Below are 24182 nucleotides of genomic sequence, written 5' to 3' on the forward strand. Positions count from 1 at the left end.
GAGTGGACATTAATAGCAACTTACTTCCTCCAATGACTTCTGTTGAATTGTAGAGGCCAATAATGGTGACACTCTTCTGCTCTGTTTTCTGGACCTTCACTTGAACGATGCCAGCTCCGGGAACGCCGCCTGCATCGCCGCATAACTGAAACACGTATGTGTACTTGTCCTCTCCGATAACAAAGTCTGCTGAAAAGCTATCATGAGGAAGATTCAAGTGAGTTTTTGTGTTTTTTGTTTTGTTTTGTGGCCAATCCATCCCCAACTTACTTCCTATGGCCGAGTGGCTCTATTCGGGCGAGGGCTTTTCGTTCCGACTCTGTCTCGAAGTTGAGTTTGCAGTTTTTGGTGACGTTGTTAGCGTATAATAGTGGGAATAGCTGGATCGCCACTATACACACCAGGAGACAATCTCCAATAGAATTTCTGAGCCTCTGTAATAAGAAAATAGAACAATAATGCAATATATCAAGGAGCCAGGTTTACATGTATACATTAAAAAGTACGAGGGCTGAGTAACAGTCTTTAGGATTTCAAATCAAACCCAACATAATTATCCTTTTAGTAAAAACAAAAACTAAGATGCAGTGATAGTAACATCATGAGGATAAAAGTTCTGACAACCAACCCCGTTCCCCCTAGTATCTATTTAAGGTATTTCTTGTATATCGTTCTGTGCAACCAGCCTATATGCTTGAAATATTTCATGTACGTAATACAATCAATCAGTATAAGTACCAGTATAGTCAATACCTTAATTTTTGACTAAAATCTAACTTTACCTATGTAAGAATTCATACACTACATTTAGTACCCAAGCGCTGGAGTACAACGTTGATATTGATATCGAGCTCTGAACGCATTAAAAAAGCGCGTGATTACAGAATACTGATCTAATAAGATAGTAAATAATGTTAAGGTTATTTTAACTTACCTGCATGATTTCTGTTTTTAGCAGCTGCTTCCCGTCCAAGTAGCCAGTTAGTTACCACTGAAGCGTAGTGATGCACCGTTTAATCCACTTCCTGGTTGGCCCTAATAGACGAACTGCATCACATTTGCATACCTGTCAACCTCGAACCATTTGTGATCTTACCAAATTTTGTTTTCGCCCTTACATATATGTATAAATACATGGAAAATCTTACCACTTTACTTTTTTGTAAAAAATCACGAACAACAAGTGAAAATGAAAGTAAACATAAACAAGGGAACAGGAAACGGAAATCACATGGTGAAAGTGTTACAAAACGAAATGTTTATCATGATCTTTTTTTTTTAGCCAATCAGAGGCGCCGGTACATATATCACTTGGCAGACATGCGTTTCCGGGAAGAAACAATGGCGGATGGTGAAAAATGGCTAGAAAGTGCCTTAATTTATTTTTTTTTCTCAAAATCACCGTTTAGCGTACCATTTTCATGTGTACAGCGTACCAATATAAAAATGGGCTTTCAGTTGTACCAATTACGGCGAGAACGTACCAGTTGACAGGTATGCATTTGTCCTCCAAAAAAATGAAGACATATTGGTTTTACCGTCCTAAAAAACACGTTGACTTATTTAACAGGTCGATAATCTTGTCGAAGTCAATTTTTACACGTCATTCGACCGGTTAAAGTGACGCGAATACAACGACGAAGCAACTGCGGAAGTGAAACTAAACATTAATCACGTGATAAAACCCACCAATGATGGGCGTGATAGTCTTGGAGCCAAGTCAGGTGACCACAGGTGTTTAAAAAGGCTCCATTCCAATTCCCTGCAAAGTGCACTACGCCTGAGCCATGTTAACTTTTCAATTTAAATCCGTTTTACAGTATCAGATTAAACATTTACATGACACTTGGCCTATGGTGAAATTTACCAGTTTGGTTCTTGGCAGCCTTTTCTTATTTCCTCATTCTACCCACAAAACCAAAAGCTCCAAACAAGCACTTTTGTGGTGTGGCACACATTGCCAAACACACTGTTCAAACCCCATAATTCCAAAAACTTAAATTCAATGCCATTTTTCACAAGCATATGTTGTTTTTCTAATCCAAATCAGTTTCTGTTTACTTAATATTGACTTTGTGCCAGCTCCTGCTGGTTTTGGGAGGTTTGGATTACTTTCTTTTGACACACAAAATAACTGCATCACAAAACTAAGCAAATTGGAACATTCTTCTACGGCATCAATGTCTAAAGATAAGATTGTAATTCTGTACGTAAGATATGAATAACCTACTAGTTGCTTGTCGGGCAGAACAACCCCAAAATTTGACTCCCTAGTGGGCTGTTGCCAGCTTGCGGTCCGTATGATTGACACCCCTTCCTTAATTGACAAGATTAGTTTGATTAACAGTTATCCCGTTTACCTTTTAAGAGCATTGTTGTTTTGACTTTATCTAATGATCTAATCATGTTGGGAAATCACGAAAAAGGACAGACAGAGGTTAGTTTGCATAAAATGACCATGTGAGCGTATTCACGTCAATTGAATACATTTCCTTGGAGAAAGTCGACCTTTTAAAATGTCCCTTTGTAAATGAAGGCACAGAGTTGTACAATTTATGATGGTCAAAACTGAAGTAAATATAGTCTCGCTCTGGCTTTTTTTGCGCATCAGTTTCAATCAATCAGCATCCGGTTCATTGCCAAGAATGTGCAACATTCCTCAAGAATTTGCTCCCGAGGAAAGTACAATCATGAAATTATAAACAGACAAGGGTGGAAATAACAGTAACAATAGAAAAGTCTGTCTCCAACAAAATGTGGCATTTATATGATTTATTTGATATTTGTATCCAGATAAATGTAACTGGAATGAAAACCCATTTTGATCACAAACAACAGTCCTTTTATTTTTTTATCCAAATATTTGTATTAAATCACAAAATATACATAGTATGTGTTGACATAGCCACAAAAAATATGCAAAAAAAACTTTTTCAGTATGTATTTGAAACTAAATCTAGTTTATGATGGTCAAAACAAAACAAAACAAAATGACTACTCCCTCACTCCAAAAAAAAAAACTAAAACTAAGTCCATTTTAATCCCAAAAAACATCAAAAAAATTAATAACTTAAACACCCATGTTGTCCTCCTTCCTCACCAAATCATTTTCCTTTTGCTTTAATAATGTAAAAATGTGTTTTGCATTCCTATTCCCCTCCCTAATACCACTCACGGGAATGCGAGTTATTTTTCAAGGCCTCGCCAGAGAAACTTTGCTTACTCTTTCCCCTCCCCCGCGCCATTATCACCTTACCTGGCCACAAGTGTGTGTGTGTGTGTGCGGGTTACACGGCCACACCCAGTTACTCTGAATCCACCAACCAGCTTCTCGAAAAGCCTGAAACTCCAACGAGGTGTATTTCCTGTGTTTGGGGAAGAGTAGAATGAAGCAGGACAGCTAGCTAACTTGTATACTTTTGTTCTTAGTAGTTTCTCACCCGGGCGAAACCGTCCAGAATTCCCGTTTTTGTAAGAGATGATTAACGCGAGATGGACTCGGTGAGAGCTGCTTATTGAGGACAACGAGACGCAAAGGTGTTGAAAGGAGGAGGGGAGAGAATAAGTGTCAATCTGTTGAGACTTGTTTGGGAATTTGAAGAAGGAAGGAGGTGGGGAGAGATAGGGTAGCCAAGCGAGAAAGTGGAGGGGAGTTAAGGCGTAAATAGCAGGATTTTTGTAACCATTTTGTAACATATTTCAGGTTTATTGAGTCATCTGGGACAATGTGAAAGTGGTGCAAGTGTCTTTGTTTGTTGTGTGCAGTCGGGGAGGTGAAGAGGGAGACTAACTCTTCAGGTGAGTGGCTTTTTTTTCGTGGGATTTACACACATACCTGTCAACTGGTACGTTCTCGCCGTAATTGGTACAACTGAAAGCCCATTTTTATATTGGTACGCTGTACACATGAAAATGGTACGCTAAACGGTGATTTTGAGAAAAAAAAATAAATTAAGGCACTTTCTAGCCATTTTTCACCATCCGCCATTGTTTCTTCCCGGAAACGCATGTCTGCCAAGTGATATATGTACCGGCGCCTCTGATTGGCTAAAAAAAAAAGATCATGATAAACATTTCATACATTTTCTACTTGTTGTTCGTGATTTTTTACAAAAAAGTAAAGTGGTAAGATTTTCCATGTATTTATACATATATGTAAGGGCGAAAACAAAATTTGGTAAGATCACAAATGGTTCGAGGTTGACAGGTATGTACACATAAACATGACATACTATGTGTTTTCTTTGAGTTTTAGTTTTTGTAGACTTGTGCAATGTAGGTCGTATTCTGTCAAGATGTAAGTGTTAAATGTCGTGCCTATGTGTAACAGGCCGTGCTTTCTCAAAGGCTTCCTTTGGTATGTTGTGCTTTGTTAGTTGGCACTGCTTTCTTAGCAAATTGTAGGAGGGTGTCAGTTTTTCTTCGTTTTTTGCCTCTGTAAACTGGAGGCTGCTGATTTAGTATGAAGTTCTGCAAGAGCTAGGCACGGGACATGTTGAAACTTGTTGAAATGTCTTTGTTTTTGCTTCATTATATAAGCTGTGAGTTTTTGCTTTTGTAACCGTGCTGTGTCAAATGTGTTTAGGTTCTGCAAATTATGGTACCATGGGGAGCAAAAAGCCAACCTGCACCGTGTTGGAATCTTTCCCAAATACGAAGACACGTGACTTTAGTTCAGGTGGAAGAATCTCCAGGGATTCCAGTCCCAGGGCAGCCATGACCACCCGGTCAGATCGGGAAGAGGGACGGCGGGATCGGGAAAGAGAGAAAGCGAAAGACAAGTCCAAGTTTAGAGATGCGGACCCCCGCGAGAGGTACCATGAGCCGGGTCCTGCTCCAAGAATGAGGGAGGCCTCAAGAGAGAAGAAGCGTGACGAGAGAAGGAATGGGAGGCCGCTTTCGACTTTAGAGAGGGAGTTTGAGAAACAGATGGAATTTGATGTTAAGAAAGGGGACACATTTCCCAGGATGAGAAGAAGCCGTGAGAGGGATGGTGGACTAGAGTATGGACGCCCAAGAGAAAAGCCCAGAAGGACTGAGACCGATGCCTGGGACCGGGACAGAGAACGGGCTCGGCATAGAGAGATGGAAAGAGTTGAATGGAGACGCTATGAGAAATCCAAGCAAAGACATCACGTGTCCAGCCTTGCTTTCCCAAACCATAGGAGAGATTCGCCGTCTGGGGGTTCGCGGGACAGGAGGGAAAGAGACCGTGCGAGAAGGAGGGACATCTCGGGTGGGAGAGACAGGGGCTCGCGTCCAGATAGGGAGGATTGGGAGAGGACCCGTAGGAAAGCCGGGGCGAGGGGTACGAGGAGCGAGGGAGACAGTGACGAGAGAGAGACGGGACGGGTAAGGGCCAGGGAACGGGATGAGTTGGCGTATCAACATAGTAGAAGTGAAGGGGACAGCAAGGCCGGCGCCGCCGGGAGAGAGACAGACAGAGACAGACGGAGAGGTACAGACCGATCGGGGAGGGGGGAGGAGAGTAAAGTTGACGAGAGAGCGTTGCAGGACGGGGGAGGACGGACTAGGCAACGGAGAGAGAGGGAGTATTATAGAGGGAGTGGGTTGAGGGAGGGAAGGCGAAGACAGGAAAGAGAGGCTGACCCTAGGTGGGATGACACAACGCTGGAGGAGGCGGCCCCAAGGGCGCCACCGCCGCCGAAAGCTCAGAGTAGCGGAGAGTGGAGTAGCGACATGGACAATGACCTGCGACGCAGGCGAGGTGGAGACGGTCACCAAGAGGGAGAGTCGGGTAGGGAAAGTGAGAGGGAGGACGGCAACAGAGCCGAGAGACGGGAGCAAAGGCGAAGGTGGATAGACGGTAAAGAGAAAGGAGACGGTCTGCCGGAGCACAGACGGATGTGGTTAGAACCACAAAGGGGCAGGAATAGTAAAGAGTCGTCCCAAGAAGACGACTTTGGAGACAGAGAGAAACCCGTCAGGGAGGGAGAACGTGTCGAAAGTCGGAGACGTGAAGACGCCGAGCGGCGGGAGGGGACGAATGAGGACGATGCGGGGGAGTTAGATCGTCTGGCGGCCAGAGATGGACACGTTGGGGAAATCTGGCCGAGGGATGTCGAGGGAGGGAGTAACAGTGAGGACAGCGAAGGGGGAAATGAGACGGGGTGGAGGTCTGATAAAGAACGAATGCTCTCTGGAGAGGACGGGTTTGTGACCGTCTCCAGCGGCGCCGACGACGACGACGAGGACGAGCGAGAGGAGTTTTTGGACTGTCAGGACTATTGGGAAGGTGGGGACACTGATGACAACTCCCCAAAGGAGGAACATGCTAATGAGGAGGAACTAACACAGAAGGGAAGGGAGCCCAAATATGTCTTTTGCGTCATTGGTCAAACGTTACCAACGCCAGAGTCTGACCGGGTGTCGTCGTCACCCGTTGATGAGGAAGAAGAAGAGGAAGAACCAAGACAAAACCTGATTGCAGAAAGTCTCAGCTGCCAATCGCCGTTAGACCAGCGTTTGTTACCCGACGAGAACCTGACAAACAGTCACAAAAGGTTTTCTTCACCGGATGATCCGAGAATGAGGCCCAGGCAACCGGAACACCCGTACGCCAAAATCGGACCTTTTAAAAGGGACACGGAAACGGAAAAACTCCTCATGAAATGGCGCCAAAGGAGTAAAGCCATTGCCAAAAGGGAAGAAGAAGAAGTCTCCGCCCTCCCAAAGAATCCTTACGCCGATGTCTACTCTCAGGTGACTTTGGATCAAATTCTACCCGCTTTGGAAGGACTTGATGTCAACTTAATGAGCCCAGAAGAAAAGGAAGCCATACGGATACGAATGAGCGGCGCTTGGAGTATGACTGAGGAGCCTAAACGCCATTCCCAAGCTCCACACCTTAAGTGGGCTAAAAACGTGGTACGGGAAATCCTGGGACACTCTGGGGAAGAATTGAACGAGGACCATGGCTCAAGAGAACCGGCTCCACCTTCGTCACAGGAGGAGGACACCCAACTTGCCTCGGAGATGTCTTTTCATAACTCTAGCGAAGACGAACTGCATTCTGAACCCGAGCTGGAAGAGGAAGATGGAGAATTGTTGGAGGTGGAGGTGGAAGGACATAGAGGTACGAGGCAAGGCCGGGAAGACATGCATGCTGACCAGTTTTCAGCCATGCATGCAGACACACCCGCACACTACATTAACGCTGACACTTTGGTAGATGTAGAAGGGTCGAAGGATCTGGAGATGACGGTGCGTAATGAGTCTGAACCTCGGTCTCATCGTCCTATGGATAAATTAACTGTAGACGTTAATATGACCGATTGTGAGCAACAGAATTGTGAGGGTGAGAAAGAGACAAGGGGGGATGTAGACATGTTTTTGTGTGTCAGTAACACTTTGTATAAGCCGAGTAGCTGTCCTATTTTGAATTGTAAGGCTCCATTGGAGTTCCAGATGATGTCTGGAGAAGGTGGGTTAGGTGGGGAGGAAGAGGAGGATGAGGAGAAGGTGGGTTGGGAGGAAGAGGAGGATGAGATTGGTTTTCCAGAGGGTTTGAATGAGGTAGTGTCAGAAATTGATGAGAGTAGTGTAGGTGATGTGGACCCGGAGGCGAGGAAAATGGGAGGCGGCACCTTGACGAGCACCAGCAGTTTTCGGGATCTGGGTCCCGAAGCGCGTTTGAGGAGACGGGGGATCCGTAAGACCGCCGAAAGAAGAAACGAGGCACTGGTAGAGGAGGAAGAGGAGGAGGAAGGTGTTGCGGGGGATCGCAGAACTCGAATATTCAACACAACAGGTAACACCAACATTAGCCAGTTTCTGATTATGAGTCTTTCAGGTGCATTATACAGGGTGTCCCAAAAATACCAATCAAAATGGATTTTATAGTCTAAAACTGAGATGGTTGAAACCAGTTTGGGTCTTCAGACCATGTTTTGAAGGTCAATTCTGGTCTCGGGAAGATCGTTGCTAAAAAATATTGGCTGTTTTTTGATTAAGTTTGAAATATAAAGAATATTTCGTGATTTTTTTAGGGACATTTTGTGTTTTGCTTGATTGAACTCTGAAATGATTCAACGGTAATCAAACCCAAACCCTCAAATCTGCTGTACTGTTAATTTATGGTACCCCAAAAAATGATGTAAAGGTGGAATCTCCCAAATTTAATTTCTTCAGATCACATATTTTTCCTTTCACTCTTACTTTGCAATGCATGCGTCACAGGTGCGATTGTAATTGGGTGGTGGGCGGAGTCAAATCCAGATGGAAGTAGAGAAGAAAACCAAACGCTGGGAAATTAATAAGCTAGATACACGCTTGAATCAGATGCTTGTCGCCATTTTGGCTCTTCTTACCCTTTTTTAACTCCACTCCTCAACAAATCTCAAGACTTTTTTACTACTTTTTACTACTTCACAATTACTTTTATGGGGAAACAGGTGTGTCATATTTTGACAGTTAAACTATTACTTGTTACAGATGAGGATGATCGCAGTAAAAGCTGGGGAGAAGTGGAACTCAGGTTAGTCCAAAAACTTAAAAAAAACCCAAAAATTCCATTAATCCAGTTTGTGTTTTTCCTATATGACGAACAACTGTTGCCGTATTTTTCCAGAAACGTTTTGGACACCATTGGAAGACGAAAAAGGAACTCCAAGTTTTTCAGTGAGTACTTTGTACTTTTTTGTCAATATGCTTAAAAAACAATCCTTTCTTGGATATTAGTTGTAAAGTTGTAGAATATAAATAGAAGTCCTCAGAGGGAAACATTCCAAACTTGTTTTCGCTGTAATTTCCTAATAAATCTTAAACGGGCGTTTTATTTTGGCGGGGGCGCGGTAAAGTTCCTTCAGATGTATACCGTGGCCTCGTGAACAGACGGGAAAAGCGTGACGCATTGGTTCATTTCCCTTTAGCGGCCGTGATTCATCTTTGCAGAAAAACCTGGGTTAAGACCATCCCACTGCTTGACTTTGCAAACAATTTTCTAGCTAAAGCAATCCAAATGAAAAGTCGATGTTTGGTTTTGTGCAGACGTTCGACCCTTTTTAGGGCAAGTGTCTCTTTTTGGTCATAAAAAAGAAGGAATCTTCGGAAAATGTTGGCATACACATACATGTGGACATCACATTTTGGGGCTATTTAGGTGCATGTTTATTAGAGTTATTTTGAGGACTGTTTTATTGTGGCAACCCTTGAGAGGTTATGCCAAAAGTGAATTATTTCTATTGTAATTTTTTTTCATCTATTCCGGTAGAAGTAAATATAAGAATAATAGTTTTATTATGATCAATTCTGTCCAAAATAATAAGCTATTGTATATATATATATATATATATATATTTTTTTTTCTAATCCTCATCACTTATATTTTATTTTAATTTGTTTGAATGCTTAAAACTGTCTATGAATGCTTATGTCTTTTATTTTGAGTAGTTTTTTTAACTCAAATTAAATTTCAAAAGAAATAATTAAACAAGGAGAAAAAAAACAGATCAGGAAGATTTTTAAATTTTTGTTTATATTAAATTTGAAATGAAATTTGCTAAAAAAATGACTATTTGACTAGATTTTTTTTTCTAAATATAATGTTATTTTTTATCTATTTAGCAAAAATATATTTATTAAAAAATGGGTTCCTGTCCTGTTTTATTTTTCCTAGGTTAAAAATAAATAAATAAAAGTAAAAAGGGCAAAATAATTACTGCTAACTTTTAGATGCCATTGACGGTGCTAGAAATCCACTCCATTTTGAATTGTCAACATTCGTCCACATTTGTCCATTCCCCCTCATAAAATCAAACTGGATTGGACATCTGGCACTGTCAATGGCAGCCAAAGCACCCAGTGAAGGATTAACAAACCAGGGCAATTGTGACTAACGCAGATGTCAAAAGTGTGTGTTGGAAGACTTTGTATATACGTGTGGTATATGTGTGTATGTGTATGTGTGTATGTATGTGTGTGTGTGTGTGCAAGCTCGAGGCAGGTTTGCGCAAGCGTTAATATGGACAAACTTGCGGGAAAAGCAGCTGTCGCTTGTGACTTTGCATTCCAGCAAGCGTGTGTAAATGAGATGATATGATAGAGTTCTTTTTTTTTTTTCTTTCTTTTCTTTCTTCTTCTCACATCCTGTTCTTGGCTTCCACACAACAGATCGCGCCCAACTTTACCAGCAGTACAGCGAGGCAGCCCAAAACTTTGAAATCCTGCGCCAATCCCGCTCCGACGTCCCGTCGGCTTGCGAGGACAGTTCGGCGTCGTCCCCCGCTCCGTCCCCGCCGCCGGCTCGCCGCCCTCTGCCGCCGCTGCCCGCCATCCCGCACCCGCATTCGCTGTCCCACGCGGGCTCTATCACCAGCGTGAAAAGCTTGCCTCTCCCGGAGCCCCCCAGGATCGAGGGCAGGCCTTCGTCCCCCCGCCTCTCCATCGCGCTCACGGAGTCGGCCACGCTGTGGCGAGAACTGCCCGGCGTCCGGAACAGCGGCGAGCTGGAGGACATCACGGAGGACGAGAGGCGACTTCAAGAGGTAATGTGCAGAAACACACTTTTTCTGAACTGATTAACCTCACAAGGGTCGCGGGGGTGCTGGAGCCTATCCCAACTAACTATGGGCTAACCCAGGGGTGGGCAAACTTTTGGGCCCGGGGGCCACATTGACTTTAAAGATTTGATAGATGGGCCGGGTCAGCACAAAATACGATACATATAAAAAAGTGCCTCCGTTAACAGTACATATGAAACATGAACAGAAAAAAAGGACTAAAGTATTAACACACTTATTACTCATCATTCAAGTAAAAAGTAGAAAGTACAAAGTCAAGTAAAAAGGAATGTATTAAGAAATATTAAAATGTCATTTAAAAATAGATAGAGGGGCTGTAAAACACCAAAAACAAATAAGAGTGGACAGAACTACTGGCACTGGCTTCCGTGTGACGGCGCCATCTTGGGGGGAAAAAATACATTATTTGGACAATGTCGGCAGGCCGGATTAAAATGCCTAAAGGGTCGTATGTTGCCCGCGGACTGTAGTTTGCCCATGAGAGCTAGTCAGCATGCATGTTTTTGAGACATAGGAGAAAACCGGGGTCCCCGAAAAAATCCCATGCAAACTTAACACTGAAGACCAACCCGGGATCGAACCCTCGACCCTAAAACTGTGACACCGATGCGCTAACCATGTCCATTTCAACCATTCTAGTTGAAATGAATTTGATGTCTATGACTATCAATGGCAACAAGAGTTATTATTGCAAAATTCCCTTTCTGACCTCTGTGACCTTTGACCTCATGACCCAAAATCTACTCACCTTTTTCTTTTCATATCACAAAAATCCAGCAAGTTTGATAACAACCCCTTTGTCTCTTCTTGAGTGACTGCCAAATTCCTTCTATGACCTCTGTGACCTTTGACCTCATGACCCCAACATTTATTTACCCCTTCCGTTTACCATATTTTCAAATACTATATCCTGAAACGTTGACAATAATCTCTCTGCTCATTCTTAACTTATCTTTAAAAAAAACTCATTTTTTTATTTTGGATGGCTTTTGAAAATATTTAAGCAATTTTTTTAAGGCAAACAAGGCCTTTTTTTTTGCCAATGTCAACACTCTCAATTAGTTCAAAACAGATATTTACATTATTTATTAAAATTAGTCATACTAAACTTCCCCATTTAATATCAATTGGCAATACAACAATACTAAGAAAGAGATGTTTCTAATCAACAATAAACACAATTCTCTACTAACCTAAATTCAAAACATCTGCAAAACAAAAAGCAACAAAAAAAAAACGTCCCCTTACACAATTTTACGAACAAAGCTCCTCTGGGGGGTTCGTTCGACATCATCAGCCACTGATTTTATATTCATCGGGGCGTAACACAATGAATCACTCTGTTTTGACTTCGCAATTCTGGCTACTAAAAAATGATGACAGAAATACTGGAATTTCCCCATTCTTCTCCTGGGAGAAGAAGCCATACATGCGTAAGCACCGATATGCCGTTACCAGTTAACTTTTCTACAGAATCGCCATCCAGACTTCCACTTTTTTTGCAAAAAGACGTCACCGACTGACATCTATTCCTGTCATCGTAGGTACGTTTTGAAGTGGTGACCTCCGAGGCGTCTTACTGCCGCAGTCTGGACATTGTGGTCGAGCATTTCGTCAAGTCCAAACAGCTGGGGGCGCTGTTGGCCACCCAGGATCGGAATTGGCTCTTTTCCAGACTGGCGGACGTCCGTGCCATCAGCCACAGGTTAGACATCATTTCCAATCTGGTTCTGGACGGATTTACATCATTAATTGAAGAGTTATTGCATTAAGATCTTGATGCCTATTGTTGCAATTGTGTGATGTGCCAGCCAATCTTTTTGAATTCAATAATACTATGAATAAACAGGCCACAAAGTGGCACACTACAGGGCCATAACAGCCAAGACAAACGGACACTTTAAGGACACTTTCTTCTTAAGTGCCGTCACTGTACTCAACTCAAGTTCTGCACTTAAAAGGACTTAATCAAGACTTAGTGCTAACCACTTTAAACATTTTGTACCTACTTATTCATGTTAGCTACTTATCCATGTTAACTACTACAGCAATACCTCGTTTTTCGCGGATAATGTAGACCAGACATTGCCACAGTAATTGAAAAAACTAGTAAAATTACCCCTATTACTACTACATACCATACTATGTTTTTTTGCGCCTATATGAAATGACAAAAACACAACTATACTTATTTGTTATGTTGACAACTTATTTATTTACTACATATTTAGTGATTGTGTGTTTATTTATTTGTTTTGTTGTTGTTGTTATTTTTGCACTTCCCTACCTATTATTTTCACAACTTATTTATTGATTACTTATTTATTCATTTATTAGTTATTGTTATTTTAGTAATTATTTATTTGTCTGTTTGTTGTTATTATTTCTGCACTTCTCTGTTTATTTATGTTGGGGAAAACATTTTGACGACTTATTTATGAATTATTTATTTAATAGTTATTATTTAGTCATTTTTTTTATTTCTCTGTTTGTTTTTGTTATTTGTGCACTTCCTTATTTACTTATATTGGGGAAAACTTATCATTTTGACTACTTATTTATAACTTATTCATTCATTATTCATTTAATATTTAGTGAGGATTTATTTGGCTGTTTGTTTACTTTTGTTATTGTGCACTCAGTGGTGAGGCTTTAAATCTCATAATTGATAATATTAATGAAAATAATAGTATTCAATGTAATTGAATTTGTTTTTTTCCTTCTTTAGTTTCTTGTCAAAACTGGAGGAACGGCTGGAGTCGGACATCATGCACTTCACCGTGTGTGACATCATCGCTCGCCATTGCCAGCGCTTCAAGATGGTTTACGTACCCTACCTCACCAACCAGTCCTACCAGGACGCCACCTATCAGAGACTCATGTGGGATATTCTTCCAGGCATCACTCCGCCGAACGTGACTCGCGGGGCTCCAAATCATTCTGGCCTTTGCCTTTTAGGAACGAGAATCCGGGCTTCAGGCGCATTGTGGAGAAGTTGGAAAGAAGTCCAGTTTGTCAGAGACTACCTCTCCGTTCCTTCCTCGTCCTTCCGTTCCAAAGAATTACACGAATCAAGCTGCTGGTCCAGGTGGGGTTTTCTATTCCATTTTTTTTTAATTTTGTGCTTTTAACTTCTCTTTATTGGTCTTTGTTGACATATTGATTCTTGTTTGTGTCCTTTCCAGAACATCGTGAAGAGAACAACGGCAGGCACGGCAGAAGCCACGCAAGCTATTAAAGCATTGAGGCTTTTAGAGAAGGTACATTACCAAAATTCACCAAATTATTGCTAACTAGATTTCATATGGGCCCAACTGGTTTATTTTTGGCCAAAAAAGTTAACTCTTACCACCATTGAACGTTTTTATAGTTTTTTTTATGGAAAAAATCAGAGCAAAATCATCTATCTTTTAATTTTTTTAAAGATTTGCATTCATTTTAAATGAAACAAGTCTTCTAGCGAATGTTGTATACTGTCAATATAAAAATGTGCATTTTACTCATTTTTTTGCCTTTTCAAATGAAAACCAAAAAGGGAAAAACGTCAATGTTTTATTCTTTTGCATTAAAATATTGATGTATTTCATATATAATGTAACTCCAGTAAATATGCTGTAATGTTATTTTTACTTTTTAAATGTTGGTTAAATAAGTATACAGTGATCCCTCGAATATCGCGGTTAATGTCGACCAAACATGGCCGCGATAATTGAAAAATCTGTAGTTCTTGATCCTTTATTGAGGACTACAAATACTTTCACTCAATTTTATCTTTAGCAAGAAACACGATGTCAATGATTCCGTTTGCTGGCTGAATTTGACAACTGTGTTTTATAAAATTTGATTGAATTGATGGACAACTTAATTTTTCTCTCTAGCTGATCCTAGAGAGTAACGACAGCATCTCCCAAATGAAAAGCATCGAGTCGTTGGTGTCTCTCAGCGCCAGGGTGGACTTTGAGTGCAGGGTATGTAAAGGAGTTTTTTTTCCCCCTGCAATTTCCCAGAAGAAAAATGGCTAATCTAATTTTGCCCGTTGCAGACGCTTCCTCTCATCAGTCAATCTCGGAGGTTAGTGCGGGAAGGACCGGTCACCGAACTGATGGATTTCTCCCTCAAGGATACAGAGAGGAATATCTACATGCACTTATTCAACGACTACCTGCTACTTTCACAACAAAAAGAGTGAGTCAGCATTTTATCGAAGTAGATACACATAATCATTGACCGTCTTACAATGGAGGATTATTATTCATTTTCTTTCAACATATTTTTTTGATATGACTCCATTGAACCAAGCGCCAAAATGAAGACAACTTGAAAAAAGTTATATGTTCCATAAATCCGTAATTAGCTGAAAAAGTCCCCAATTTCCAACAAAAAAACGAGTTCCAAATGAACTACGACCACCTGGCATTCACTTAAACTGGGAGGAGCCATAGACCTTCATTTGCCCCTCCCCATCAGAATGAATTGGACCTAATATATTTATTAAAAAAAACAACAATTGACTAAAAATTAACAGGCCACACTTATTTGAATGCATATCTTCATTTTTATTCAATTTTTTTTATATAAATTTTTATTGACCATCACAAAACAAGACAATTGAATGTCAAATAAGGTCCACAAAATATTGTCTAATATTTGAAGCCCTTGTTATCGTTAAATGAAAATATTCAATAGAAATAATTCATAAATTCCATAGCATTTCTGTTTTATCACATATTGCATTTTTTTCAGAGGAGGGAAATTTACGGTGATAGACCACGCCCCCGTGGCGGAGTTACGTGCGGAGAACTGCCGCGTCAAACTTCATTCCCTGCAGAAAAACCTCTTCAGACTGCACACGGCGCACAAATCCTTGCTGCTAAGGACCGACACACAGTGAGAAGCGACATATTTTGTACAAAAAAAAGTTTTGAGGATTTATACTAATTTTTTTGCCTCTTTTTCAGGAGTGATAAGCTACGTTGGATATCCGCCCTTTCCCGTCCTCACCCTGAAGTCGATTTTTCTTCGGCACAAGGTAAATAATTGCTCAATTGTGATATCGGCCAATGTTATGAACTACATTTTTATGTCAAAATACATCGGTCTGCTAAAAGCAATAATCAAATTTATTCAATCAAAATGCAAAAACATTGATCAAAATCGTCATCTTTTAGGTTAGCGGTTTTATCAAAAGCATGTTTTCCATTAAAAAGTTTGAAATGTTTCCGCCCCAAAAAATGTCTGAAATGTCAGCATTGCTTTGTATTTTTTGCAGTTTTTTAATTCAAAATGCAAAGTACAGTCGTACCTCTACTTACGAAATCAATTGGTCCCAGAACTTTTTTCATAACTTGAATATTTCGTAAGCAGAGTAGTACTTTATATGTAAATTCTGTAATTTTTCTCCACTTTTTTCAACTACCAATTCCACCCTTTAAAAACACCCAGTGTCCAAAAATTTGTATGAAAGATGCGATAAACAGACACAACTGGAAGAGTTGTTCCATAAAATGCGATATACTTCTGTTGTTTTGCATTTAATTGGTTTTGGGAGCCATTGTAGTTGATTTTTTAATTAGTTTTTGCCTCCACTTTTCTTCAACTTTACTCGAGCAGTAACATTCCTCCTATTTCTGTCCGGTTTTAGATTTCCCACAGATGCAGTGCATCCGGGCTGTTGTGGCCCAGCAGCCTGATGAGTTATCGTTAGAAAAAGCTGACATCATACTTGTGCACCAGCAGAGCAGCGACCGTAAGACCACCTTTTTTTCAAGTCCTTTTTAATGTGTACTATGGATTTCATATTTTGTGTGTTTTGGGGTTTCCAAAGATTGGGTCGAGGGCACCAGACTGTCCGATGGACATCGCGGATGGGTCCCGGAATCGCATTTGGAATTGATCAACAACGCCAGGGTCCGACAACGAAACCTTTCGGACGCTCTCAAACTCGCAACAGCCGCCGTGTGAGCGGTAGTAGAAAAAGCTGGAGGTTGAAATGAATTTTTGCGCAATACTTCTGCCTTTTTAAGGACACTGTGAGATTTTTAACCAACTATGGGAGATGAGGCTAAAATAATACATTTGTTATATCAACTAGAGAAGGGAAGATGAGTTGATGATGGATGTATTATCAGCTGGAGTGAACAATTGAGGATTTCATGTATAAATGTGATACTTTGCAAATGTACAGAACATTTTAGAGAATGTTTCAATAAATTTAGATTTCAATCACGTGGAAATATCCTGCAAGAGTGACTGGAATCTTTTACCACTGCCAAGTTTTGTTGGAATTTGATACTTGGGCCAACTATTCTAGATGGGAAAAATAAGAAAATAAAAATAGGAAAGAAAAATATGGAGAATGTACTGTTGGAGATTAATTGAGACAGTTAATTTCCTATGTAAAAGATGCACAAATTGTTGTCACACTAAATTTAGGTTAATTGAACAATATTTTTCCAAAGAATATTAATTGTCACTTGTTATTAAAACAATCCATTTACATTGGTTTTCAGCTTTGAAGGAGTGAATAAAAACAACAAAAATGAAACCAAATATTTTAAATAAACCATAATTTATTTGACAAAAGTACATTAGAAATCAATATCTATTACCACAAGTATGTAAACAAGTTTCTTCACGTAACGCACGTACACGTTGGGCGTTTCTCAAATTGTATTCAAATCGCCTATTGGTGGATTTTCATTTTACTCGGTAAAAACAGGGGCGTTCATTGGTGCAAAACCGAGATGGTAATCCAATAGAGGCACCGCAATTTCTATCTGATTCAATTCTGATTTGTCATCACAACTGTCACTCAATATTGGCGTCTGTGATTGGCCATGAATATTATGGGCTGGCTGGGAGATATTTGTTGTTGTTTTCGCCTAGCGGAAGACAGTCGACATTTTTAAATTCTCGGTCTAACAAGATTTACAAAATACTGATTCAAACGGTATATTTATTTCCGAAATAGTTCATTGAACGACACAAGAGTGAAGAAGAGACATTCGGGACAACCCGTATATTGGCAGGATTTGAAGGTATGTGTATCCCAAAGCTAACGATGACTCCATATTGTAACATGTTACGTTAGACTTAGAGCAACATGAGGCTAAATTTACGTTTTGGACAAATAGCCATAAACATGTCGGTCTAGTTTAAACAATTCTAGTTAATTGTCAGGTTAAACACAGCTGTCTCGTGACGCGGCCTAGATGTTGCGCAATGTCATCGCTGTTGTGTTCAATCTGACACGACGCGGCGAAAAACCTAGCGAATTGACGATAAAAGATTGTTTCTAGATGACATTTTCTTCCTGTCAGCGTTTACTGTGAGGGTTCTTTTTAAGCCTCAAGAATATCGACATCAACCTTTTAATAACCACGTTTTAATTGCACGTGAACACAACTCATAGTATATTCCAGTTTAAGTACGAGAGGGTGTATACCTTTAAAAGGTGGAGCATTGTGGCATGTTGACGAGTATGCACGTTTGTGTATGAACTATAAACTAACAAAAACCCCATTGACATAATTTAACACTTTGTATGTCAATCTCTATAAATGAACACAAACATTTTTTTTAAACTAATTACATAGATTATTTTTATGTACAATCCTATAGCATCATAATCATAACAGGCTTTTTTTGGAACTGTGGGCTGGAATTGTTACAAAAATGTGAATTCTGAGTTCAAAATCTCTATTTTTCTGCATCTATTTAGTGCAGTTTAACCAACATTGACATTTTGGGAGATTTTGTTGTAAATATAGTAATTCAAATAATGGCAACATGTCAATTATTCGTTGTTATCACACAGAATATTGATCAATATACGATTTTTTTGAATGTTTTTACAATAAGAGAATTTTCTTTGCCACTATTTTTTTCCATGAAATGCTTTACTGCAATTCATCGTTTATAAATAGCAAGTGATGAACTAGTTTGCACATTGGTGTAAAAATAGACGCTCTTTTACGACAAGGTAAGATCCCTTACCACATTGCTTTGTAGTTTTTGTTTGTTTTGATTTGTGAGGACACGCAAAGTCAAACAATGTGCACATGGGGCTTTTTTTTTAATAGATAAAAATCAAATTTCATGTGATTCGTCACTAGATGAATGAATACCCCACTTGGTCGCGTAATCTCCTCTCCTTTTTCCGGTCAATAAATAAAGTAGTTGCAGATGTCAGCTTCAAGGTTGTTTTGTTGTGGTTGCTTCCAGATGGCGAGTCAGTATCAACGCTCGGTGCCTCTGGAAGTGAGGAGAGCGGAGGGCGAGCGCGTTCGAGCAAAACATCCTGACAAGATTCCGGTCAGCATGACGGCAAACACTTCAGATTTCATTTCGCGGGTGACGACAAAGTCTGCTGATTTTATTTTTTCTTCTTCTGGATTGGACAGATCATCGTGGAAAGATCCCATAGGTCACGAGCTCCTGATTTGGATAAGAAGAAATACTTGGTGCCCTCAGATTTAACAGGTTCGTAAAAAAAAAAAAAAAAAAAAACGTTTTACATCCCTTAGAATTGCTCATAGGTGCCACAAGATGGCAGTAAAGCACTAACTACATTTTTTTTTAATTTAGTAACTGGGTTCATCAAAAATTTTGTTTTTATTTATTTATTTTAATAAATTAGTGTCCTGTTTGGGTTGAGAAAGAAAAAAAAACGTATCGCTTTGTCACTTGGCAAAATGTATTCTTGAATCATACACATGTCGAACAATGACCTCATCTGAAGATAATCTATTGTTTCTCTCTACACAGTGGGCCAGTTGTGTTTCCTCATCCGTCAGCGGGTGTCATTGAGACCAGAGGAGGCGCTCTTCTTCTTTGTCAACAACTCCCTACCCCCCTCTAGTTCCCCACTTTCTGTCGTCTATGAGGTAAGACACCCCCCCCACCAGATGATGCCATTAGCTCATTCTACCAGGGCCGAAAGCCGTCCATTTTGTAATACAGTTTAGACTTTTAAGTGTGCCCTGTGTGTGTGTGAAAATATGTGCCGCGTTGTATTTGTACGGTTTTAATCACTTAAAAAGGGGATTTGCGATCATTAATAAGGTGAGCATTTAGCCGAGGAGGACAGGTGTGTACGAGAAAATCTTGAAACATGGATAGTGGTTGTTGTGAGTCAGCAAATTGAATTGAATGCTTTTATTGTCATCATATGAGATTGAATGAGAGCCCTGTAGAAGGTAGAGATGCTCAAAATAAAATAACGGATAAGCAAATGCATTTACCTTAGGGGGAAGGTTTTGTAACTTGGATCTTTTTCGTATCTTGAGTCACTCATCTGCTTCTAAAAAAATTGTAAACTGAAAGCCATTTGTAAGTAGAGGTATGACTGTACTTGTGAAATTAGTTATAATTTGGCTATGTAAATTTAAAGTGCAATACTTCAGTGTATTTCACTATTCATGTATGCTCGTAATATAATGTTACTAACAACCCCAACCCATACTCTGTGAATGGTAGTGTACTATACATGGAATGGTAGTGGATAAGTTGTGAAAATATCTCTCTTCTACTGTAGGAGCACCACGATGAGGATCTTTTTCTCTACCTGACGTACAGCAACGAAAGCGTCTACGGCGCCTGAAAAAAAGCGCGCTTGTTCCGGATGACGAAAACCGAGAATGAGGGGAGACGCCATTTAATATTCTCTATATTGTATGAGGAATCACTCTACTGAGTGGGGAAAAAAATATGAAAGTTGCAGTTTCATTTACTATTAAATGTTGACTTATTTAGTGAACTGCTTACATGGCAAATTAAAAAAAACAGGAAAAAAAAAACATAGTATCGTAATGGAGAAGGAAACAGTCTCCCCTCGACTTTCGAGTGTATCTCATGAACATAGGTTTTTTTTTTTGTAAATGATGCAATCATTGACTTTTTTTGTGGCCAATAAAAATGAAAAAACATGACACGCAGCGCTTTTATTGATGTTTGTTGTGTTGCACTTTACCATGCCTTCTACCCACATTTCACAGGAAAGTCAAATAAAAAAAAAAAGGGGAAGCATTCAGTCTTCAACAAACTGACCAAGACGACTGGACGCGCCGACGCCTTTTTTTTCAACCCAATTCTACACAGTCGAGGTACGTTAAAAGTTTATCAGAGCTTAACAGAAAAGTCATTCATCTTGGCTGAATAATTTTTTCCAAGGAAAGCCAAAATTAGCCAAGGAGAAAAAGGAATTATGGAGATGCAGATGAAGAAAACCCCAAAAAAGACAGCAGGGAAAATTAAGTTGAATGTCAAAGATGAAGAAGAAGATGCGTATGTCCTGGCAGATCGTGGCTCACGTAGTAAGTGGAAAACATTTACTATTTGTTCATTGCCCTCCAAGTAAGTTCACTTTTTTGGGACATAAAATAACCTGGTCTTGCCCATGTGAGATTTAGTTGGCATTATTGTGGCTCAGAAAAAAAACCCTGCTCGAGTTTTACTAACACGCATATCCGTGATATTTGAGGGATTACTGTACTCTTCATATTTGTTTTAGACAAAGAAGCATCTGGACCATGTGAGTACTCCGGACTGGAAAACACACCTGAAGATATCTATGACAACATTTTGGAGACAGGTATAGTCAACTGCAGAATATTTATTTCTATTACTTTTTTAAATTCATTTTTCTAATTCTATTTCATATTTGAACTTGAACTGTTTCATGTATAAGGGTCGATAAAAGGAACATCTTTACCCAAAGTTGATGCTTAAGGCCTTTGAACATTGATGAAAATTATTTATAACTTATTCCATGTGTATAATATGTATCACTATTGTATGTTTTTTTAATGTATATTTTTCAAGCTATATAACTTGAACAGGAATATATAGTAATGTCAATTCGCAATGAAAAGGGTGGTGGTGGGTGTGAACTGTAGTCTAAATTGCAATTTGGGGAAATACTTTTTTTATTATTAACATAATACAAGAAAAAACATTTATTTGTTGAAGAGTTAATCGTAAAATGGAGAAAAAGAGGCTAAACATGAACCAGTTAAAAGCAGTTTTCCTGATGACTTTTAGCCTAAGAAACAAAACAAAATAACCCAAATCTAGCAGTTGAGTGCAGTTATTGAAGTAGAACGCATTTCTCTTTTTTTCAATGCAATTCAAGTGTGAGACTTGCCCAAAATCAACTGGCTTAACAAACCAGAACGGTATATAGAATAAATTTGAACGTTCATTTTGAACTTGGAATATGTCACCACTAATGCCAACTAATTTATGTCTAAATATCTCATGTCAGGCAAAAAGGCCCAAAGAACTACTTCAAAGTCGTACAAAGTTGGATTCTTGATCGTAAGCGGCCTCTCCTCTGTACTGCTGCTGGTCATCATTGTCCTCGTTGTGAAATGTAACTTTTCCCACCACGTAAATACACAACACGACGTAGCATAACATACCTACATTGTGCCGCTAGGCAATGATTCATTGTTGAAGTGCTAAAGTGGATTATTCAAAAGTATTGTGTGTGTGTGTATAATATTATATATTCCATTTTTTATAGATCTAAAACTGTTTTATTTAGCTTTTTAAATACATTTTACAAAGTAATTTTTGAACTAAAAACTGAAAAAAATGACAAAAACATGACAATTATTGATTTAAAAGAGGGGCTATCAGGAAATTTAATATACATCTATACTCTTCATTTTAATTTGATCATAAAACAGAAAGTTTTTTTTTTTCATGATTAACTTACCCGGGTCACACAAAATGATGCGGCTGGCCAGATTTGGCCCCCGGTCCGCCACTTTGACACATGTGCTCTAAACTATATTCTTAAAAATCCCAACTTTACATATCTCACCAAATTGTTGTCATTTTTTAATGTGCAACCGCTCACCCCCTAATTCTAGTAAAATCCGGATCCATGGCGTGTCCAATGGAACAAGTCGCCTCATTTCCAGAGACCTGCGACAAGGACCAGTGCAAAGCTTTGACGCAACATGATACCCAACGTTGTAAGTGTCATCCCAATAAAGTGACCGCATCTGTACTTTAGTCCACTTTCCACCAAATTATATCATTTCCTTAGTTCACTGCTGTTACACATGCCTCCCCGGGTGGGTGAGACTGGATCATTCCTGTTTCTTCTTGTCTACGACCAGTTTGAGCTGGGACGAAAGCGAGCACAAGTGTTCGCAGGACGGTGGATTTTTGGCTGTGATCCAAAGTGACCGAGTTCAGGTGGTCTTCATGTCTAACTTTGTTCTATTGGCACCACACATAAAGTGTCAATCAAAACATATGTTGGTTTTCTATTCCAGAACTTTCTGACTCACAGGGGGAATGATTTAAAATATTGGATAGGTGTTCAACGCCAAGGGGAAGAGTGGACCTTAAGCGACGGAAGTCATCTAAACAAGACGTATGTTTATTTTAAAATTATTTTAGATATATGCACTTTTTGGGGCAATACCACATAAACATCTGCAACTTTCAAATCACTTTTATCTTCTCCTTTGCAGTTACTGGAAGAAGAAGTCACCTTCTGGTGACTGTGTTTATCTGGCAAGCAGCCATCCCAGTAGCAACAACTGGATTAACACAAATTGTGACTCCCATACTTATTTTATTTGTCAGATCTATATCTGAACCACATTTCACCAGTACCAGCAATGTTCCCTCTAAGCTGCGCACATGCGCAATTGCGCAGTATTATCGCCTTCTCTGCGCAGCAGTAATCATATGGCACGCAGTAAATAGAATCCAAACTTTATTATTATTTTCTTTACCCCTTTCCCCAATGATGGCGCTGTTTACGCGACAGCCAGTGGCATTAGCTCTGTCCACTTTTATGTTTTTTCGTGTTTTACAGCATGTTTTACATGAAAAATTAGAAGTAACATTGACATGCACCTGTCCTGCTTATGGCAGGTGTGATACTGGTGTGCCCATAATGAGCAATGATGATGTCACTCACACTGGTACTCGGTGTACTCAGGGAAGTTGTCTTTCTGCCCAGACCAACAAAAACTTTGAGGGAATATTGAGTACCAGTATCGCTTATTTCATGTAGCACTATATATATATTGTCTTGCGCATTTTTTATGAAACGTTCTATCTTACGCAGCCCAGTTGGGGAGTGGTTAACTTGTTTCCGTAGTTGAATGGGAACGCAAAGTCGTGCGAAAGAACCACTGCACCATCAGGTGACGCTGAGAACATGTCTTTTGAAAATAGATTAATTTTTGTTTCCTTTTGATACGCAATTACTGCATACTCATTTGACTGTAACATACCATATTTTCAGACTTAAAGTCGCAATAGCCTAACAATGCACAATGAAAAGGAAAAGAAAGTTGTACTGGAATACATGTAGCATTTTTTGGGGGAATCTATTTCTTTATTTGATTAGAAACCAAGAAAAAACATGTCAAAGTAACAATAAAATAATAAAAAACTACTGGGCAATTCGTTAGTACAAGTAAACTTTTTATTTTTTAGATAATTTTAGCCTAAAAAAAAAAAACAATCCGTCATTGGTCAGAGTGAAAAAAAAAGATATTAGTTGCAGGCCCAGCCAAACTATAAAAAAAAGTGCGACTTATAGTCCGGATAATATGGCAAATGCTATGATGGCTTGGTCCTGGTTTTGAGATTTCTTTTTATAAATACATA

The 24182-nt window shown here is 39.6% G+C and overlaps 5 protein-coding genes across 9 annotated transcripts in view; 3 read left to right on the forward strand and 2 right to left on the reverse strand.

The window, feature by feature from the left end:
- The window catches only part of m6pr (mannose-6-phosphate receptor (cation dependent)), a 3000-nt gene extending 1939 nt beyond the window's left edge, over positions 1-1061 (reverse strand). Inside the window, exons 1-3 of the mRNA XM_077720006.1 lie at positions 935-1061; positions 271-434; positions 25-197 (exon numbers count right to left, since the gene is read on the reverse strand). Coding sequence (XP_077576132.1) covers positions 25-197; positions 271-434; positions 935-940 — 343 coding nt within the window. The 5' untranslated portion in view covers positions 941-1061. The remainder of the gene's footprint in view (positions 1-24; positions 198-270; positions 435-934) is intronic.
- phc1 (polyhomeotic homolog 1) overlaps positions 1-4068 on the reverse strand; it is a 12710-nt gene extending 8642 nt beyond the window's left edge. For both annotated transcript variants that reach the window (XM_077720001.1, XM_077720000.1), the window contains exon 1: positions 3836-4068. In XM_077720001.1, coding sequence (XP_077576127.1) covers positions 3836-3908 — 73 coding nt within the window. In that variant the 5' untranslated portion in view covers positions 3909-4068. The remainder of the gene's footprint in view (positions 1-3835) is intronic.
- Positions 54-16813, forward strand: arhgef5 (Rho guanine nucleotide exchange factor (GEF) 5). 3 transcript variants are annotated; one of them, XM_077719998.1, is made up of 16 exons: positions 54-217; positions 3704-3798; positions 4586-7771; positions 8455-8497; positions 8591-8640; positions 10132-10505; positions 12086-12246; positions 13270-13422; positions 13500-13629; positions 13727-13801; positions 14420-14509; positions 14584-14726; positions 15285-15428; positions 15500-15570; positions 16183-16287; positions 16366-16813. In XM_077719998.1, the coding sequence occupies exons 3-16, from the start codon at positions 4606-4608 to the stop codon at positions 16500-16502; spliced, it is 4842 nt and encodes a 1613-aa protein (XP_077576124.1). In that variant the 5' UTR covers positions 54-217; positions 3704-3798; positions 4586-4605; the 3' UTR covers positions 16503-16813. The 3 variants fall into 3 exon arrangements, with proteins under 3 accessions (XP_077576124.1, XP_077576123.1, XP_077576125.1); XM_077719997.1 differs by lacking the exon at positions 54-217 and adding an exon at positions 3298-3611; XM_077719999.1 differs by lacking the exon at positions 54-217 and having other exon boundaries at positions 3618-3798; positions 4586-7096.
- A 570-nt stretch (positions 16814-17383) lies between these two features.
- On the forward strand, positions 17384-20470 carry LOC144199898 (gamma-aminobutyric acid receptor-associated protein-like 1). Its single transcript, XM_077721791.1, has 5 exons — positions 17384-17578; positions 18765-18854; positions 18944-19022; positions 19308-19426; positions 20077-20470. Exons 2-5 carry the CDS (start codon positions 18765-18767, stop codon positions 20140-20142), a joined length of 354 nt encoding a protein of 117 aa, XP_077577917.1. The 5' UTR covers positions 17384-17578; the 3' UTR covers positions 20143-20470.
- Positions 20471-20505: 35 nt separating this feature from the next.
- LOC144199104 (early activation antigen CD69-like) lies at positions 20506-24108 on the forward strand. Of its 2 annotated transcripts, XM_077720498.1 has the most exons (8): positions 20506-20644; positions 20712-20854; positions 21052-21132; positions 21805-21912; positions 22418-22522; positions 22597-22748; positions 22829-22929; positions 23030-24108. In XM_077720498.1, exons 2-8 carry the CDS (start codon positions 20746-20748, stop codon positions 23154-23156), a joined length of 783 nt encoding a protein of 260 aa, XP_077576624.1. In that variant the 5' UTR covers positions 20506-20644; positions 20712-20745; the 3' UTR covers positions 23157-24108. The 2 variants fall into 2 exon arrangements, with proteins under 2 accessions (XP_077576624.1, XP_077576625.1); XM_077720499.1 differs by having other exon boundaries at positions 20513-20854.
- The last annotated feature ends 74 nt before the right edge of the window (positions 24109-24182 follow it).

Source organism: Stigmatopora nigra, chromosome 7 (genome assembly GCF_051989575.1).
Source record: "Stigmatopora nigra isolate UIUO_SnigA chromosome 7, RoL_Snig_1.1, whole genome shotgun sequence".
NCBI classification, from domain to species: domain Eukaryota; kingdom Metazoa; phylum Chordata; class Actinopteri; order Syngnathiformes; family Syngnathidae; genus Stigmatopora; species Stigmatopora nigra.

What these genes read in the sequence shown, in the direction of transcription:
- LOC144199104 (XM_077720498.1), top strand. Translation starts at nt 20,746, where the DNA reads ATGGAGATGCAGATGAAGAAAACCCCAAAAAAGACAGCAGGGAAAATT. An exon ending in GCAACATGATACCCAACGTT is followed by an intron (nt 22,523 to 22,596) that starts GTAAGTGTCATC and finishes TCATTTCCTTAG; the next exon opens with TTCACTGCTGTTACACATGC. An exon ending in TCCAAAGTGACCGAGTTCAG is followed by an intron (nt 22,749 to 22,828) that starts GTGGTCTTCATG and finishes TTTCTATTCCAG; the next exon opens with AACTTTCTGACTCACAGGGG.
- arhgef5 (XM_077719998.1), top strand. Translation starts at nt 4,606, where the DNA reads ATGGGGAGCAAAAAGCCAACCTGCACCGTGTTGGAATCTTTCCCAAAT. An exon ending in TCGAATATTCAACACAACAG is followed by an intron (nt 7,772 to 8,454) that starts GTAACACCAACA and finishes TACTTGTTACAG; the next exon opens with ATGAGGATGATCGCAGTAAA. An exon ending in CGATTTTTCTTCGGCACAAG is followed by an intron (nt 15,571 to 16,182) that starts GTAAATAATTGC and finishes GTCCGGTTTTAG; the next exon opens with ATTTCCCACAGATGCAGTGC.
- LOC144199898 (XM_077721791.1), top strand. Translation starts at nt 18,765, where the DNA reads ATGGCGAGTCAGTATCAACGCTCGGTGCCTCTGGAAGTGAGGAGAGCG. An exon ending in AACATCCTGACAAGATTCCG is followed by an intron (nt 18,855 to 18,943) that starts GTCAGCATGACG and finishes TGGATTGGACAG; the next exon opens with ATCATCGTGGAAAGATCCCA. An exon ending in GGTGCCCTCAGATTTAACAG is followed by an intron (nt 19,023 to 19,307) that starts GTTCGTAAAAAA and finishes CTCTCTACACAG; the next exon opens with TGGGCCAGTTGTGTTTCCTC.